The 19,014-nt window shown below is 40.6% G+C and overlaps 1 protein-coding gene across 4 annotated transcripts in view; it reads left to right on the forward strand.

The window, feature by feature from the left end:
* The window catches only part of znf280d (zinc finger protein 280D), a 116,256-nt gene that overhangs the window by 43,251 nt on the left and 53,991 nt on the right, over positions 1-19,014 (forward strand). For 3 of the 4 annotated variants that reach the window (XM_080214377.1, XM_080214378.1, XM_080214380.1), the window contains 3 exons: positions 756-885; positions 11,905-12,114; positions 15,529-15,708. In XM_080214377.1, coding sequence (XP_080070503.1) covers positions 756-885; positions 11,905-12,114; positions 15,529-15,708 — 520 coding nt within the window. The remainder of the gene's footprint in view (positions 1-755; positions 886-11,904; positions 12,115-15,528; positions 15,709-19,014) is intronic. The other variant, XM_080214381.1, reaches the window with a different exon arrangement.

The raw sequence follows: 19,014 nt of genomic DNA on the forward strand, positions 1-19,014 counted from the left end.
TGACAATAAGCTAAATGGCCCAACCAGCCTGTTTTGGTGTTTATCCTCTAGCAGCAAATGCTTCAAAAGAGAATTTCAAAATAGCTTTGCATTCACTTAAGAAAATGTCAGTTTTACAATCATGCTTTTTTTTTCCTCTCTTGGCAAAATGGAGTACCTCATCCTATCCCCAGACATCAAATAGTTGCTCAGTGCAAATGCTTGCTTCTCTGTGAATCATCAGTGTTTGGATTTTGAGTTGCTGTTGCCTGAAATTACCTTCCCCAGTGAGCAGTGGAGGCTGGGTCTTGAAATAGATTCAAGACTGTATTAGATAGATTGATTGACGAGAAAGTCAAGGGGGCAGATAGGAAAGTGAAGTTGAAGCTACGACAGTCACAATCTTAGCGAATGACAGAGCAGGTTTGAGGGGGGCTGAATGGCTGCCTCCTATTTCTTATGTTGACCCATAATGGGGTATGACGCGGGGACTTATTAAGTGCATTAGTTTAATCTGAAGATTAATTTATCAATAATTAACTGAGAATTGATACTACTAATGGAGAGCAGTTTGGTCACTTATAATATTAAACGGTTCTGATAAATGGTGACTATTTTGAATAATTCTAGATGGATAAAGCTAGTTCTGTTGTCAAATGTGACAGATGTCTTGTGTTGTGTTTGGCTATTATTTGATGGTATGTACCTGAACTATTCTTTAAATTTATTTGTAAGAACAGTATTTGATTTTATTAAGACCTTTGCTCTTTGCCTAGGGTTTTGCTATACAAGATATGGGTTCGCCGGCGACTATATCTCAGAGTTCAGGTGGCATGACGTACAATGCAAGACAGAATCCAAGTCTAACTTGCTTTCAAAACAGACCAACTGCTCCTGTCATTTCTGGTATGCATGTTTAATGAGACCATTGCTGCTTGATCCTTGATTTGATTTGACAACCTTTTATTTTGACTACAAAAGTAATGGTTGATAAGATTTGGATAGAAGTCAGTACTCTATCAGAACGTGAGAGAGCATGGAATTAGGAACATTTAATTTGCTACCTTTTTTTGTCAGTTCTTTTCACCAACCATTGTGAATCCACCCATCACAATATTCCTAGAGGAATGGTTTCTTGTGGAAGAGGGAAGCCATTTGGTTCACCTTAAATTCCGCTCACCAGAGCAATCTAATTCACTGCTTCCCTTCCTGCATCTCATTTTATTCTAATGTATTTCAGGGGTTTTGCTAGCACCACTCTGTTTGAAAGTCAATTTCAGCTATTGATTGCTTCCAGTATAAACAAGTCCTAAAGATGTTGCTAGTCCTAAAATTACCAAATAGAAGTTTAATTGTGCCCTTGGTACACTCCACTGCTTAAAGTCGTAGTTTGGATTAATTTCTTCCCATTCCATTTTACACATCTCAGATGCCTCCTTCACAGACTGAAAATCTGAGATTTCTCAACTTTTTAATTGTTATTAGGATCAGTCTTTTTGGTTTTCTTTCCACTGCCTTCAGTCTTGGACTGTGTTCCTTGTTTCTCAATGACCAGAATTGAATGCAGTATTCAAGGCGTGCTCTGTGCAATTGGATCATTAATTCATCTGGCCTGTATTCTCATGTTTTGACCATAGTTAAACATTCTGTTGGCTTTTTCCAACTGCTGTTGCATTTGCTGGGCATGTTGAGTATTCAGTGAAATACAACACTTCGCCTTTTCAACTTCATATTCAGCTGTTTCAATATGATTAATCAAGTGTGTGTTTTTCTCTCTCTCATCTTCCTATGTGCAAAGGACCCTCCTCCACGCCACTCCAACCTCCTGAGCTACTACATAGGTACTACCACTCTGATCGGTACCTGTTGTTGTTTTAGCGCATTGAAAAAAACCTTTGGCCTATCGTGAGTGTATCAGCCATCAAGAACTGATCAAATCTAACTCCTTTTTCCAGCACTTTGTCCTTAGCTTTGTATGCATCAGCACTTCAAGTGCTCATCTAAATGTTTAACTACCTGTCCTGCTGCCTTCAGGGATCTTTGGATATGCACCTCAAAATCCCTCTGGTCCTCTGTATTCCTTAACATTGTACTGTTTATTGTGCATTCCTTTCCAAATGCAACACCTCACACTTTCCAGGGTTGAATTCAATTTGCCACTGTTCTGCTCATTTGACAGCCCATGTATGTTGTCCTATAATCTTTGTTTTCCTCCTCCTCTATTTACCACACCACCAATTTTCATGTCACTAGCGAAATTACTTATCGTATCTCCCACACTCATGTCCAGATCATTAATGAACACTACAAACAGCACCGATTCCTGAGGTTTAGCTCTTCCAGTCGTAAGAAAAACTTGTGACCGTCACCCTTTGCATCCTGCCACAAATCCAACTCGCCCACTTGCCCTGACTCCTTTTGAGCTTTTACCTTGATCAGTACCATATGGGATCTTGTTAAAAGCCTTGCTGAAGTCCAACAAGACTATATTAACAACAATGCCTTCATCGACACACTGGGTCATGACCTTAGCGTGGATGGAGGATTGGTTGTCAAATAGGAGGCAGAGAGTGGGGGTTAATGGGTGCTATTTGGATTGGCGGTTGGTGACTAGTGGAGTGCCCCAGGGGTCGGTGCTGGGGCCTCAGCTACTTACCATTTATATAGGTGATCTGGAGGAGGGAACCGAGTGTATGGTGTCGAAATTTGCTGATGATACCAAGATTGGTGGAACGGCAAATTGCGCGGAGGGTGTGGAGAGTCTGCAGAAGGATCTAGATAGGCTGGGCGAATGGGCCAGGAACTGGCAAATGGAATTTAATGTTGGCAAGTGCGAGGTGGTCCACTTTGGTAGGAATAATGGTAAGAAGGACTATTACTTACGTGGCGAAAAACTGCAGCAGGTGACAGTACAGAGGGACCTCGGGGTCCTTGTGCATGAGTCACAAAAACCCAGCCTGCAGGTGCAGCAGGTGGTCAGGAAGGCTAATGGGATACTGGCCTTCATAGCGAGGGGGATTGAATATAAAAGTAGGGAGGTCTTGCTGCAGCTGTATAGGGCATTGGTGAGGCCGCAGCTGGAGTACTGTGTGCAGTTTTGGTCGCCGCACTTGCGCAAGGATATTTTGGCCTTGGAGGGAGTGCAGAGGAGGTTTACTAGGCTGATACAGGAGTTGAGGGGGTTGAGCTATGAGGAGAGGCTGAATAAACTAGGCTTGTACTCGTTAGAGTTTAGAAGAATGAGGGGAGATCTCATTGAGACGTGTAAGATGATGAATGGGCGGAATAGGATAGAGGTGGAGAGGCTCTTCCCGCTCAGAAAGGACAGTAGGACTAGGGGGCACAGCCTCAAGATAAAGGGGGGGTGGTTTAGAATGGAGTTGAGGAGGAACTTCTTCACTCAAAGGGTGGTGAATCTCTGGAATTCTCTGCCCGTTGAAGTGGTGGAGGCTGCCTCGCTAAATATTTTTAAGACGCGGGTTGATGGGTTTTTGATAAGCGAGGGGATTAAGGGTTATGGGGAGAGGGCGGGAATGTGGAACTGAGCCACGACAGATCAGCCATGATCTTATTGAATGGCGGGGCAGGCTCGAAGGGCTAGATGGCCTACTCCTCCTATTTCTTATGTTCTTATGTTTAGACATAATCTCCCCTTGACATAATCATGCTGACTATATTTAAGTAAATATTTGCATTGAGCTCCTAGAACTTTGATCTTAAATAGTAATCTTTCCCCTGGGATATTGGCCTGAATCTTCAGTGTTGAGCACTTAGATGAGAAGATTTTCCAGACCTGACTCTACCTTTTTACAGGATCTAATGATCCCGGCCATCAGGGAAATGCGTACTGCAGTGTTGCCTGGGGATCTGCGGAGTGGAGCTGAGGGAGGAGAGGACGAGTACCCTTTTTAGAGCTGCTGTGTTTAGTTTTAGTTTAAAGGTCCAGTATTTTGGGCATTCGTGAATGGCTAATTTCCTGGGCAAATTCATCACCTATCTGATCTCAGACGACCTGGAAGATTTGGGTCAGACCATATAACTTGGTGCACACAGGTTACCAAAATATTATATGGTCGTCAAAAGTTGACTTGGAGTATTGTTTCCATTTGAAAATAGTTAAGGAGATTTGTCATCTAGAATCTATCCCATCTCAAATCTTGTTGTTTGCTCTTACTAAGTTCTTGTACAAATAGTCATATTTACTTCTCGTTAGTGATTCCATTATTTTTATTGAGGACTCGTGGGTCTGTAGTTGCGAGCATATTCTGTCTTTTTCAATAAAAGCATGTTAGCACCACACTTTCCTTGCATTTCCCAATCATTCCTGGCTAGTTTACTTCGACCTGCTCCAGCTAAAAATACTTGACAATAGTGTGGGATTTTTTTTTTATTTACAGGATAATTCTGTAGCTCAGGAGAAATAACATTCCATTGAATAATTGACATATTCTAAATTTCCCCAATTCACTGCCACTGAAAGCTTTCACTTCTGCTTCTTCATCTTTTCTGCTCAATGACATTACATCAACTATGAGCCGATGTTTCCTTCAGTTATTCTTGAGACAGCCACTGAGAAAATAAAAAAATGTAGTACTCGCATCCTTTAGTTTTGTATTTGTGGTCTTGGATGAACCATCTGTTTGCACTGACATTTTCTATTGCCCTTCAGCATTTTAAAGATACAGATCATGTCCCTGACAATCACTTGTGGAAAATGTGATCGACTTTGACACTGACTTTCTCCTCATAACTTCAGACCCCAAGCTTTTGACATCTCACCTATCTCGCAACTGAGTCCTGGAATGGTGCAAAGCTGCCTGCATTATTCCAAATCTTGCCTCATCACTAACTATACATAGTAAAGTAACTTGGGCTGGTAATGAAATGCATTTAATTGAGGCAAATTCAGTTTCGCACCCAGGAAAAGCAGATAAGGTTTTAGTTGAATCCTTGTCTGGTTTTATTTGTGGACAGCTTAGTTATGCGCTCATGATCTGTTTCTGTTCCAAAGCCCTAAGCGCTCGAATTTCTATTTATGTAAGATTATTCTTATTCTTTAGCCCGTCTGCAAAGCTGGTTTAATATTTTTTGACTACTTTGTTCTTGCTTATGTTCAACGTCTGGTCAAACAACTTCATGTTATTATATTAGCAGTATCCTCTTCGAGTTTGTGAATCATGTGAGCTACATGGAACTCAAATAATATAACTGCAGAATTTCACTCAGTACTGTCCCTTCTTTATTTCACCATGCTATTTTTATTTCTTGGTCCCAAAATATTTGGTGCAGTTTGATAAGCTTCTGTTAATTCCTTTGGGAGTTCCTTTAATTTGAAATTTGAAGCATCTTTTAAAATGGAACTCACAGCTCAACTTGCACACTATTGTGAGGTCACTAAGTACTTAACCTTTGAAGATGGGATGTGGATTTTTCTGGTGGAATGTGAAATTGGTACATTTTGTTCTTCGGTGTAGCAGATTTGCTGAATTTCTGTCTGGAACTTGTACTTTTGTTTGCTTTCTTGGCCATCTATCCATTTAAGTCTCTGATATTGAAATCTCCCATGATTAACACACACATTGCAGCATCTTTCTTTTTGATTTAAAGCAGGTCTCTTACCAACTTACTAGCGTTGAGCTGGCTTTCAGCAATATATTTGATTTGATTTATTATTGTATTTTTTAGTATACAGTGAAAAATGTTTTTTTGCATGCAATACAGACAAAGCATGCAGTTCATGGAGGAGAAAAGGAGAGCCTGCAAAATGTAGTGTTACAGTCGTAGCTGGAGTGTAGCGAGAGATCAATTGAGTGCGAGGTAGGTCCATTCAAAAGTCTGGCAGCTGGGAAGAAGTTGATTTTGAGTCGGTTGGTACGTGATCTTAGACTTTTGCATCCTTTTCCCAACAGAAGATGGAAGAGAGTATGCCCAGATTACGGGGAGTCCGTCATCATGCTGGCTGCTTTTCTGAGATGGTGGGAGGTTTTGAGTGATGGACTGGGCTTCATTGACAACCCTTTATAGTTTTTTGCAGTCTTGGACAGAGTATGATCCATACCAAACTGTGATACCATCAGAAAGAATGCTTTCTGTGGTGCATCTGTAAAAGTTGATGAGAGTCAAGGCAGACGTGCCAAATTTTCTTCGTCACTTAAGACAGTAAAGGCGTTGATGGGTATTCTTAACTAGAGTTTCTGCATGGAACACCAGGGCAGTTGCTAGTGATCTGTACACAGTCTTCTACACGCTTACTAATGAAGTCAGTTACTGTAGTAGTGTCCTTGTTCAGGCTGGTCGCAGAGCTTTTAGATACTGACCAGTCTACTGACTCTAAGCAGTCCCATAGGAGATCATCCGATACTTCAGACCAACGTTGCATGACTTTGTTTGATGAACTCTCCCATTTCAATTTGTACTTGTCAGCTGGGAGCAGCAGCCCAGCCTTATCTGATTTACCAAGGTATTCATGACTGATTTGTTGCCAAATTGCAGTTGTAGTTATTGTTTTGGTAACTTAATGACCAAATAGGAAAATCTCTTGTCCAGCATGCTATGTGAATGGGAAGTCCTGGTTATTCAAAAATGCTTGTGAATTGAGATGCAAGATGAAGTGGGGAAAATAATAAAAGATTAGTACCTGACACACACACAATGGCTGCCTGGCACAGAGAAAGGTTGCCTGGGAGAGAGACATTAGGTTTTAGTCCAACCAATTTATTTGATAATAGACTCACAAGCTTTCGGGGCTAGCCCCTTCGTCAGGTGAATGGAGAGTTCTGACCTCAGACCGAGCATATAAAGCACAGACAGTTTAGAGATTACTGATTAGAATGCGAATCCTTACACCTAACCTGCTGTTCAAGACCTGAAGTGGCTGACAATGTGAGTGGAAGGAGCAATGTGAGTGGAAGTGCTCCTTCCACTCACATTGTCAGCCACTTCAGGTCTTAAACAGCAGGTTAGGTGTGAGGATTCACATTCTAATCAGTAATCTCTAAACTGTCTGCGCTTTATATGCTCGGTCTGAGGCCAGAACTCTCCATTCACCTGACGAAGGGGCTAACCCCGAAAGCTTGTGAGTCTATTATCAAATAAATCGGTTGGACTAAAACCTGGTGTTGTCAGACTTTTTACTGTGTTTACGCCAGTCCAACGCCGGCATACCCACATCAGAGACATTAAGCAGGCACTGACTTTTAGCACAGACAGCTACTTGAAATTAAAACATGCAGGACAGGCATTTGAACAGTTAAACATGGAGGAATCAGATACTGCAGGAAGCCAGTAAGGAGCTTGAGACACTTTTAAGATAAGGACTGACTTAGGACAATAAGGACGGACAAAGGGATTAGCTATAAATGGGAACGGGAATACATGAATGCAGGAGAAGGAAATACTGCATGTATAGACCGAAACTAAGTCATTGATAGTCACTGAAGGAGGAAATTTAGTCTTTCTGTGAAACAATGCAATGTTAAAAGTCAATGTTTGTATATGTCTGGCTGTAACAATGTGTTAAACTATCAATCCTACTCAATTATAATGGTGTTAAATGGTTTATGTCTGGACTCTCCATTGTCTGAAAGGGATAAAAATGAACCACTCCTATTGTATTATTGAGAAGGTAGCTTCCAAGTATTGCTGAGTATCAGTGCTCTCCCTGAAGCTTCATGTCCAAAATAAAACTGTACTTTTGAACCTCCAGTCATACCCCGGTGGTAGTTTCTCAGAGCACAAGATGAATTATGCATTTTGATCCAAAGAGAGCTTCAGGATGATCATATGGTGTTAGGTTCTCAAGAGGTGTGGGAGCATGCAAATTGAGTTTGAGGTGCCATGGGGAGAAGGAACTGCAGAGCAGTGCAAGACCGAGAACAGAGCAAGAACAGGCTGCTTATAAATATCTATCAACCTGTGAGTTTGACATGTCTAATCAAAAAATGACCTGACTTCAGAATTTCAACTCGGAGTTCTGTTGATAGCTTGCCAGATAACAAATGTTACTGTATTAACAGTATTGTGTTCAAATTCACTGGTGAAACATTCTATTTCCACTGCTGTTCTATGTTCTGTGAATGAGGTGCCTGTAAGTAGTATTGTCATTATGATCAAGCAAAAGTGGTGCGCCATCATTTAATCGAACGTTTTTAAGTTGATGTTGTGGTGTTCTGTGAAGGCTAGCTATCACCCAAGAGTTCAGCCAATACAAAGACTCAGGAAAGCCGGTGTCCCAGTTTAAGATGTATCTTTATTAACCAGTGATCGATGGGAGAATGAGCATTGGGTAGACCAGTGCCTTATTACAATATAAGGCCTTGAGCGTTTGAATACTACTGAGGTTATAATGCATTGGACAGATCAATTATACACTTCTCAAGTATTACTTTTTCTGCCCCCCTCCATTACTTATGAACAAGTAATTTTTCAGTACAAATCAATCATTGTTAATAGCTGTCATATACTTCAGCCAATTGCATTTACCCTCTGACATCATGGGATTTCATTGGTCCACAGAATCTGGGTGCTTCCTCCTCCTATTGCTTAGCAATCCCTCACAACGGTTGATGTTCCCAACTCTTGCTTTATGTCAGTGGCTGAACCATGATGTGGAAATGCTGGTGTTGGACTAGGGTAAACACAGTAATAAGTCTCACTGTACCAGGTTAAAGTCCAACCAATTTATTTGATAGTAAACTCACAAGCTTTCAGGGTTTGCCCCTTCGTCAGGTAAATGGAGAGTTCTGGCCTCAGACAGAGCATATAACAGCACACACAGACTACAGATTACTGATTTAGAATGCGAGTCTTTACAACTAACCTGCTTTTCAAATCTTTAAGATGCCGACAGTGCAAGTGGAAAGAGCATTAGGTGTAGGTTAAAGAGATGTGTATTGTCTCCAGACATTACAGTAAGTGAGGTTTTGCAAACCCAGGCAAGTCATGGGGGTTACACATAGTGTGACGTGAACCCAAGATCCCGGTTGAGACCGTCCTCATGTGTGCGGAACTTGGCTATCAGTCTCTGCTCAGCGACTTTGCACTGTCGCGTGTTGTGAAGGCCGCCTTGGAGAACACTTAACCCAAGGTCCGAGGCTGAATGCCCGTGACTGCTGAAGTGTTCGCCAACAGGAAGAGAAGAGTTTCGCCTGGTGATTGTCGAGCGATGTTCGTTCATCTGTTGTCGTAGCATCTGCATGGTCTCCCCAACGTACCATGCTTCAGGACATCCTTTCCTGCAGCGTATTAGGTAGACAACGTTGGCTAAGTTGCAAGGCTATGAAGCGTGTACCTGGTGGATGGTGTTCTCACGTGTGATGTCTTCCACGTCGATGATCCGGCATGTCTTGCAGAGGTTGCTGTGGCAGGGTTGTGTGGTGTTGTGGTCACTGTTCTCCTGAAGGCTGGGTAGTTTGCTGCGAGCAGTGGTCTGTTTGAGGTTGTGCGGTTGTTTGAAAGCAAGAAGTTGGGGTGTGGGGATGGCCCTGTGAGATGTTCGTCTTCATCGATGATATGTTGAAGACTTCGGAGAAGATGTCATAGCTTCTCTGCTCCGGGGAAGTACTCGATGACAAAGCGTACTCTGTCTAACCGTGTCCTGTGTTTGTCTTCTGAGGAGGTAGGTGCATTTTTTTTGCTGTGGCGCATCGGAACTGTCGATCGATGAGTTGAGCGCCATATCCTGCTCTTCTGAGGGCATCTTTCAGCATCTGGAGGTGTCTGTCACAATCCTCCTCATCTGAGCAGATCCTGTGTATACGGACGGCTTGTCCATAGGGGATGGCTTCTTTAACGTGTTTAGGATGGAAGCTGGAGAAGTGGAGCATGGTGATGTTGTCTGTGGGCTTGTGGTATCTGGCATTTGGCTGAAGCAGACAGATGTACATTCTTGCATCTGAGAAGACCTGCCTTATCTGGACAGTGTGAACAACCCTATTCAGAAAGAGGCTGTGAGGACCTGACTGCTAGTAACTTTTGCTGATAAGAACTTGCACGTTGTGTAGTTTCATCAAAAAATGTGATTAGTCTCAATATGCCTCTTATCCCATTAGGCTTCGTGGTAACCTGCTTTTGACTAAAGTGTACAGATTTCTTTAACATACAGCTAAATACATTTTAAAAACCCAATATAAATGTTTTGAAATCAAATATTTGTTCAAATCTCATAGTTAAATCTCTTCCTGTGTTCATACTGTTTTCATGTAGACAGTTCCCCTATTAAACTGTAAGTCTGATCTGAAGCCATTTCACTTGGTGTTAGTATTTTACTAATAACTTAAATCCTTGATTATTTGAAATTTCTCTGACCTCCTAGGAATTTCTCCCAACAGTTGACATTGGCTTCTATTTTTAAATCTATGGGTCAGAGAAAGCATTGTTTCAAATTATAATGTGTATTTTATGAATACACAGCTTTTTATTTTACAGCTTTTCAAAAACTAATTGGTATCTCCAATATTACTTGAGTCTAAGTCATCACACTGAGTTGTGGCCTAAAAGTATTTATTGTACATTATAGCTCCTAACATTTGTTTGTTGACTGATTTGAAAAAGAGGCCTTACAATGTGCAACAAAGGGATTGCTTTACTGGAAATTAGCACTTTCTCTATTGCCTGCTAATAAGTATGGCGAGGAAGCCTTTTTTTTTTGTTTTGTTACCCCTCAAATATTCTCTAAAATATGCAGTTGATACTGATAAGCATGAAAGTGCATCCCTTTTGTTCCAAAGCCACGTTCTTGTTTGTCCACAACATTTGTTTTATGTGAATGGTGAGGCTATGTGAATTGAAAGCAAATGCAGTTGAGAAGCTTTTTTTTAAAAAGGAAATGGATTGGTGCTTAAAAACAATAATTGCATACCTTATTTATTTGCTGCTGACATGCTGTTCTGATGTTTACGGTTTACTGGAAGTTCACTGAAAGATCAGTTATTAAGAAGTAGTTTCACTATGAAATTCTAGGACTGAGTAGACTAGTGCACAAAGAAAATATGATCTTGAGAGAGTCGCCTTCAAAAGCTGATTGATCAGCTGGATTCCAATTTGACATAAACTGTACAGGCAAAGAAAATTGTTCTTTATTAATCTTCTGTGACTAATTTATTACTTACACAGTTCCATAGCATTACAAAACTGGGCTACATATTAAACAACAGTCTTTACAGCTATTAGAATTGTTAGTTTTACTGTTGTTCCAAATCAAATTGCTATGCATGTGAAGTTTTTAAAAAATGTTTGTTTATTAGTGTTGCAAGTAGGCTGATATTAACTCTGCAATGAAGTTACTGTGAAAACCCCCCAGTTGCCACCTGTGCCTGTTTGGGTACACTGAGTGAGAAATTAACATGGCCAATGCACCTAACCAGCACATCTTTGAGACATATAGAAACTTAGTAGATAACCTAAGTAAGTTAGTACGCAATAGAAGCTTAGCTATTTGCTCGTCTCCAGTTTGAATTGAAGCTTCTACGTTATGCAAATAATTTGTTTGCACTTAAACTTACATCAATGCACCTTGTACTTTTTTTAAACTCTCTCCACTCAGTGTGTTAATAGCATTTTTTTCAACATTTTTATGCAAAGCACTCAGTCAATTTTGTCTGGCTGGGGAAAGTTCAGGAGATATTGCGTATACTTATTCGTGTTTCATAGTTTATCTCATATGTAACCAATAATCACAAAGGTACTGTAGAATAGGTTTAGGAGAAGTTAAACTAAAATGTTAAACATTTAATGCAAATTGTACAGATGAAAAATTATCTTTGCAGTGTGTTTCTATACATCTCCTGTGAAAGGGCTCGTGACTAGCTTGAAAATGGAATTTATAACATTTAAATAGATCACCTCGTTTTAAAAGGACAAAATTACTGTTGTACAGTTCAGTATGTTGTGGTTATTTTATGCAAGATTTTTCTCTTTCGTGCACAGGAATTACACCACCGTCAGGAAGAACAGGACTTTCCCAATTAAGACCAGTTGCTACTGGTAGAGCAATTCCAAATATTAGTTATAATCCCTCTCAAGTGAATTCATCTGTAGCGAATGTTTCTACAAGTTCAAGTGGGCAAAAGTTGTTGCAGAGAAATTCTCCAAAACCTCTTCAAACAACTCCGATCCTTAACCATGCCAGTGGAATAGGTAAAAATAAGATGTATCTCAAATATCCTCTGCATTATTTCAGAGTGCTGCTCCTAAATGGAACCATATGACTTGTATTCGTGCATCGTTGCTGCTTTTTCCTCCTCTCACAGGCTGTGAATATGATTTAAGTTCATGACCTGCATTCTGAAATCAGTAAATGCAGTTAACATCCCTGTTTCATTCCACTTGAGCTTTGTGTAAATATTCTAATTTAAGGTGCTGATTAAAACGTCTTCTTAATCAAGTGGAACAGTGGTTAGCACTGCTTCCTCACAGCACTAGGGACCCAGATTCAATTCCCGGTTTGAGTTGCTGTCTGTGTGGAGTCTGCATGTTCTCCCCATGACTGCATGGGTTTTCTCCAGGTGCTCCAGCATCCTCCCAGCGTCTGAAAGACATTGCATTGGCCGTGCTAAATTCTCCCTCAGTGTATCCAAACAGGTGCCAGAGTGTGGGTGATTAGGGGATTTTCACAGTAACTTCATTGCAGTACTAATGTAAGCTCACTTGTGACACTAATAAATAAAGTTCAGTGTTCAGCTGCCTGTCATTATATGTTGGTGTGGTGTCACATTTATCTGACTACACTCCTGTGAAGCAGTTTGCGACATTTTTATTTTGTTGAAAGTGCTATATAAATGCAAATTGTTGAACTTCAAAGAAGTCCAGTGATGAACAGTATAAGATTTGCCTACCATGACCACTTGAAAGCAATAAAATTCTCAAAGTATAATTTTTGTGTTTGGTTGTTTGAAATTTTGCAGAGGTGTTTTGAACTATTGGGTGAAGTGTTGGTAAATGTTGTAACCCTTGTTTAGAATGCTGATGGCTGACTTTCTGGAGGCCTTTAATATTGCAAGTGTATATATTAACATGTTAGCTCTGCTGCCTTACAGCGCCAGGACCCGAGTTCAATTTTGGCTTTGGGTGACTGTCCATGTGGAGTTTGCACATGCTCCCCTTGTCTGTGTGGGGTTCCTCGGGGTGCTCCAGTTTCCTCCCACAATCCAAAGATGTACACATTAGGTGGATTGGCCATGTTAAATTGGGGGATTAATAGGGTAAATATATGGGGTATGGGGAATAGGACCTGGATGGGATTATTGTCGGTGCACACTCTTTGGGCAAATTGGCCTCCTGCATTGTGGAGATCCTATGATTATAAGCATTTGCTATTACAAGTCCCCAAAACTCTTTTATCCCTTGACCTGGCTTTAGCTCTGTCCGTTTGCATGGTGACTATTTTAATGGCCAGTTCACTGCTTTGATCAGACATCTGCTGAAATTTTGTCTGTTTTCCAATGTCCACTTGAAACCAAGTATTTGAGACAAACAATGATTTTTTTTCATCTGATCTAACTCCTGAACTTCTGTTGAATTCCTTTTCCAATTTGTTCAGGTGGTCACAGAATTTGTTTGAATAGAATCCTTTTGTTTGATCTGTTGTTTAAGTCTTTCCAGATTTGCAAAGTGCTCAGTAATTTTGTCCTTTTGAGTTTAAACACATTCACTGCACTGACCACGTGTCACAGTTGTCTTCCTCTCTGCGGTTCAGGGTTCAGTTCAGTGAATTTGGCACCCATGTTCATAAGAAACGCTGAGTCTAGCAACCACTCATTATCTGACAGCATGCTGTCCCACCTCATTTCTTCGCTTAAGAAAAGTGACAATTTCCGGGAGCAGATCTCAAATCTCTGGAGGACTTTTCCTCAACTTAACCACCTCATATCTGCACCAAGAATTAGTTCACCGTACATGGCATGAAGCTCATTGAATCATCATTTGAACAAGTAATGTTGCAGAATTCAACATGAATTGACTTGACAATTTTCACAACTGTCACACATGAGAAAATCTTGCTAGCTGGTGCTTGGTGTATAATGCAGTGGTAATTGACAAAGGAAGAGAATTCAGGATAATTTCTGCCAAGTGCAACGAAGCCTGCATTAACTGTCAGTATTGACGGTTCACCATCAATTGTGATTGAAACCAGTTTTTTGTTTGGAATATTTTTCTCAGTCACCAACTTGTGTAAACTTGTTGTAGACATCGATACCTCTTGTCTCTTGAGTGGCAAGAGTGAGGAAGCCCTCCTGTGTTGTTGCATTTTTGTTTTCATTCACATGACATTGAATCAGCAGGGTCATATCCATCATGTCTGTTGACTGATCAAATTGTAGTGAGAAACATTCACAGCACAAGTCGTGGTGTATTTGCTGAGAGACATCCTCAGTCAACAATTCCACCCTTCTAACTACTGTTAAAGCACCAAGCAGTATGCTCTTGATGACTGCCATATTTCACAAAACATGAAAATGTTGGCAGTAGCTATCATCGCCTCTTTGATAACTTTGCCATTGGTGAATGATTTCTTACATTTTTGCCAGCAGATGGCTTAATGCAAAAAGATGCTTCTTTGCTAGCCTTTCCTTGAGCCTTTTTTCACAGGGTTTGAAAAGAGTGGCAGCTGAGCTTGCAACGTTCCCTTTTAACTTCCAACCTTTTGTCCGAATGGAGCTGTTTAAAGAGAAATTTTCTTGACATTTTGCATGCATTGTCTTGTGATGCTATTGCAAATTACCCCTTACTCAAGGCAATCTTCTTTTGACAAATGAGACAAAAGGTCTTGCCTTAGACATTTGTAAAAATGAATTTGTTTGCCCTTTTCTGGTAGGAATGGTAGGTTTTTGCCCTCTTGGAGGACCCTAGCTCCTTGCTCATTGTTTTGTCTTTAACCAGCTGAGTCCACATTTTGGTGCCTACAGTCAGTGAGCTGGTTTGCTCGTTATCACAAGAAGCCCGAGTCTTGCACATTCTCAGCAGCCAATGACAATCGACTTTGAAACTCCAGGATCAACCTGCCAGTCGCAATTGACTATTTGTAGACCGCTGCTGTAGGTAACAGGTGGTGAGGAGATAGGAGGGTGACAGTGTTGGTGCTCTGCTACTGAAATTTGACCTGATTCAGGTTGGCAGGCTATCCCACATGGAAACTTCAAATCAGCCTTGGGAACAGCAGAGATGTTAACCCTGCTAATTGGTACTCCCTCAGGACCTGCATTTCTTCATGTGGGTCATCTCCATTCAGGGAACTAAGTATCAATTGTTTTCCCATGTCTAATAATATAAATGTTTCATTTCATGGAAATGGTTGTTTTCTAACAACTTAAGTGAATACTAAGTGCAATATTTCCTCTTTCTCCCCACAAACCCTAACTATTCCTCCTTTAAGTAGAAAATTTATAATTTCCTAATGTGAACTGGAATTTACTGAACTATATGATCGGGTTATTTAATGTAATTCACGGTCTAAAAATATAATGGTAACATGTTTTTCATTAAAGTCAATGAATTTGATAATTTAATGTATCTTTAACTGCTATAATGAACCATTTATTTTCTTCTCCTTAGCAAATACAGCCCAGAGCACGAATGTCAGCAACAAGCGCCCAGCCATCTGTGAGATGAATAATGTTTCTTCAAAGAAATCAAAAAGCATTGAAGTTGGATCAGGAAGCAGTCCATCCATTTTATCACCATCTTCAACCAGTTGTCCTGCAGTGGTGTCATCATATAACAGTGCATCAAAAGGTAATTATAAAATCAAACTCAGCTATTTACATTCAAAGAAAACATTGCACAAAGCCATCAGTGGTTCATTGGATACAAATGATATTTCATCTTTGGACTTCTGATACACTTAGTTCCTTCGCTCTTGCATCCTCCATAGTTTGCAGGGTTCAGCTCAAGATATTTCCATTTCTATCACACCACTATTTAGAGCCAGCACCTCCTTTTCCCTATGGTTATAATAATCACTTTCTGCTATTTCTTGAAGTACAGTATTGAGTATTAACTTATTATTTTACAAAGTGTGTTTTATTTTTGCAGAATTGTCAAAGTTTCAAGCACTTGCGTAGTAGCTGTAGTTGAATATTGGTGGACAGTATTTACCCAAGGTGCCACTCTTGCAATTTGGCAGGGTTTATTTTCAGCAAGGGTTGTATGGCTGGAAAAGGTCATGTAGCCAAGGACAGGATTTGAATTTTAAATTTGAGGTGTTATCCAGATCATGGTTGGTCAGTTTGCAGAAGGATGATGAGTAATGGAATTTTGGATGAGGGTAAAGAGTATAAGGTTAGCCAGGTGAATATTGAAATAATTTTGTCTGTAGTTAAGTATCAGATGAAATGAAGCAGGATGGAATTGGATGATGTTACAGGATGTCAATAGGAAGGTAATCTTCGTAATGGAGAGGATGTGTGTTCAAAGCTCAGCTCTGGATCAAATTGGGCACAGAGACTGTGAATAGTGTCTAGGGAGAGGGGTTGGTATTTATAGTAAAAGTGCAAAGTTTGTGACAGAGGCTGAAAGTGTAATAGCTTTGGTCTTCCCAGTGGAGGAAATTGCACCTCATTCAGGATTAAATGTCAGCTAACAGCAATTGGATGGGTTGAGACAGGTGGCATCATGGAGCTATCAATGTTAAGAAGAATTACATTTTCTTCGTGTTTTCGTAGATTGTAAACCAACAGTATTTTATCATGGTGTAAGAGCTGGATAATGATGTTTGAGGCCTAATTCAAATATGTGGTTGGAGCAGACTGTCAAACTGTCAGCATGATAAATGATCCACTTCCTGGGCCTGGCACTACACTAATGACAATTTCAGCTAAAACAAAATGTAATCCCTGGAATTTCTGAAGAGAAGTATCTTTTATATTTGCATAAATGATTATACAAAAGAATGAAGATTTTGGGGAAAGCAGAAAAAGTTGAATAAATGATCAAACTTTAATTTTGTGTAAATATTAAATATCCACTGAGGTTTCAGTGGATATTCTAAAACGTTTTGCCAAGCCATAGGTAAAATAATGTTAGATCCTACATCCATAAAACCCAGTGTGCAGTAGTTTTATAAAGATCCGAAGAAATAGGAGCAGGAGTAAGTTATTCACCCCTTGAACCTGCTCCACTATTTGATAAGATAATAGCTGATCTGATTTGTGACCTGAGCTCCATTTTGCTGCCTGAGCCCCATAACACTTAATCAAAAACTGGCCTCAATTACAGTAGGAACAACAAGATGTAGACTTGAGTATATTCAGTGACCCAGCTTTGACTGCTTTGTGTGGAAGATTATTTATTTTCACTTGTGTATATACACAAATAGATAAGAGAGGCTTTAGGAATGAAAACAGAAAATTCTGGAGCGAGAAATGGCGTTAACGGATGGCACTTCTTTTTTCTAAGTGTACAGCTAGCCTAAAAATGGGAAAGTTTCAGATTTGTTTTTGGGTGAGTTTTCACACCCAATCTTATGCACTCTGTCTAAAAAGATGGGTTAATTAGTTTGTATGATATGGAGATGCTGGTGTTAGAATGTGGTAAACACAGTAAGAAATCTTAGAACACCTGGAAAGCTTGTGGGTTTCCTATCAAATAAACTTGTTTGACTTTAACCTGGTGTTGAGATTTCTTACTTAATTAGTTTCTCGCTGGAGAGGCTATGGGTGGAGCTTAACTCACCAGTGAGCCTGTGGAGGGGTATTGTCTGTGTGCAGACTTCTGATGCTGTACATGAGCATTAACAGCAGCAGGGGTCCGACAAACAAAGAGTTAGTTGTCAGGCCGCTGCTACTGCAAGCAGCCTCAACTAACTCCTTCTGTTCCCTTCTCCACTGATTTGCGTGCAGATTGGCAGTGGGCACTGTCTGGTAGGATTGCCCAGGTGCCAAAGTGGCACTGCCAGTCCAGCACTACCCAGGGGACACCCCCGCCTTGCCCTCAGCCCTCCCACGGGCTTCAGTGGCCCCTGGTTCTATTGGCAAGGCTAACACAGCTGTTGCCCATTCATGGGAGCAAGTGCTTTCTTCGCCGGAGAAAACCTCTCCTGATGAGGCTATAAAGGCGAGCAAGCCTGGACAGTTGAATGCTGGGCTTGCCAGGCTCATTGAAACCAAGGTTTAAATAAATGAATCTGACTGCGCTGGAAATCCAAATGTCGTAAAATCACAACAGGCACTGTTCGTGCTAGACACTTTACGCCTGATTTTATGACATTGTCCCACCACAAAGTGAGCATAAAGAGTCATAAAGCATTTCGCATCTATAAGACCCATCTACATACCTCCACAGATGCTGCCAGACCTGCTGAATTTATCCAGCATTTTCTGTTTTTATTTTGGATTTACAGCAACTGCAGTATTTTGCTTTTATTAGAAAGGCTTTTGTGCTCATTGCATCCCTGAAGAGATCAAACCTCTCCCATTAATTGCAGCGAGATCCTGTCTCATGACTAACAAAAATGGGGAACGTGCATTCGGGAAGACGTAGAACACATCGAGATGCTTCATTGGAAGCAAGCTGAGGTGAAGTTAAGGGGTCAGGGAGAGTATCTCTCATCATTCAAACATCACTCGCCTCGCATGTTTCAGAGTCTATAGACCACATTATTGGATGTAGCAACCATTGAACCAGAGAGGAAGGAATCTTCCTTGATCCCGAAAGACTGCCTAATAATCCCAGTTACTGTTAATACCGGACAAATCAGATCACAAATTGAAACCTGATTTGCTAGATCCTAACTTTTTTTATAGAAACCGTGGAAGAAAGTTACTGCAGCAATTCACAGGCACCTGCTGATGTACTTTTAATACAAATTATAAAATAGTTATTAAAACAAAGTGAACTGTATTACACCAGACAACAAGGTTGAAAAGATCTCAATACAAGCACAAGACAATGATTCAGATTCTCACTCATCCTTTACCATAGCAATATCAGGACACGCACACAAACCAGGAAAGTAATCACTTGCTTGACGCATAGGCTTCTTGCTTGGGGCAGTCCTAGTTGCAAATGGTTTTCTTCCAGTGAATTCCTAAGTGTTCACTT

The sequence above is a fragment of the Carcharhinus amblyrhynchos genome, chromosome 28 (assembly GCF_965287045.1).
Source record: "Carcharhinus amblyrhynchos chromosome 28, sCarAmb.v2.hapA, whole genome shotgun sequence".
In the NCBI taxonomy this organism is placed as follows: Eukaryota; Metazoa; Chordata; class Chondrichthyes; order Carcharhiniformes; family Carcharhinidae; genus Carcharhinus; species Carcharhinus amblyrhynchos.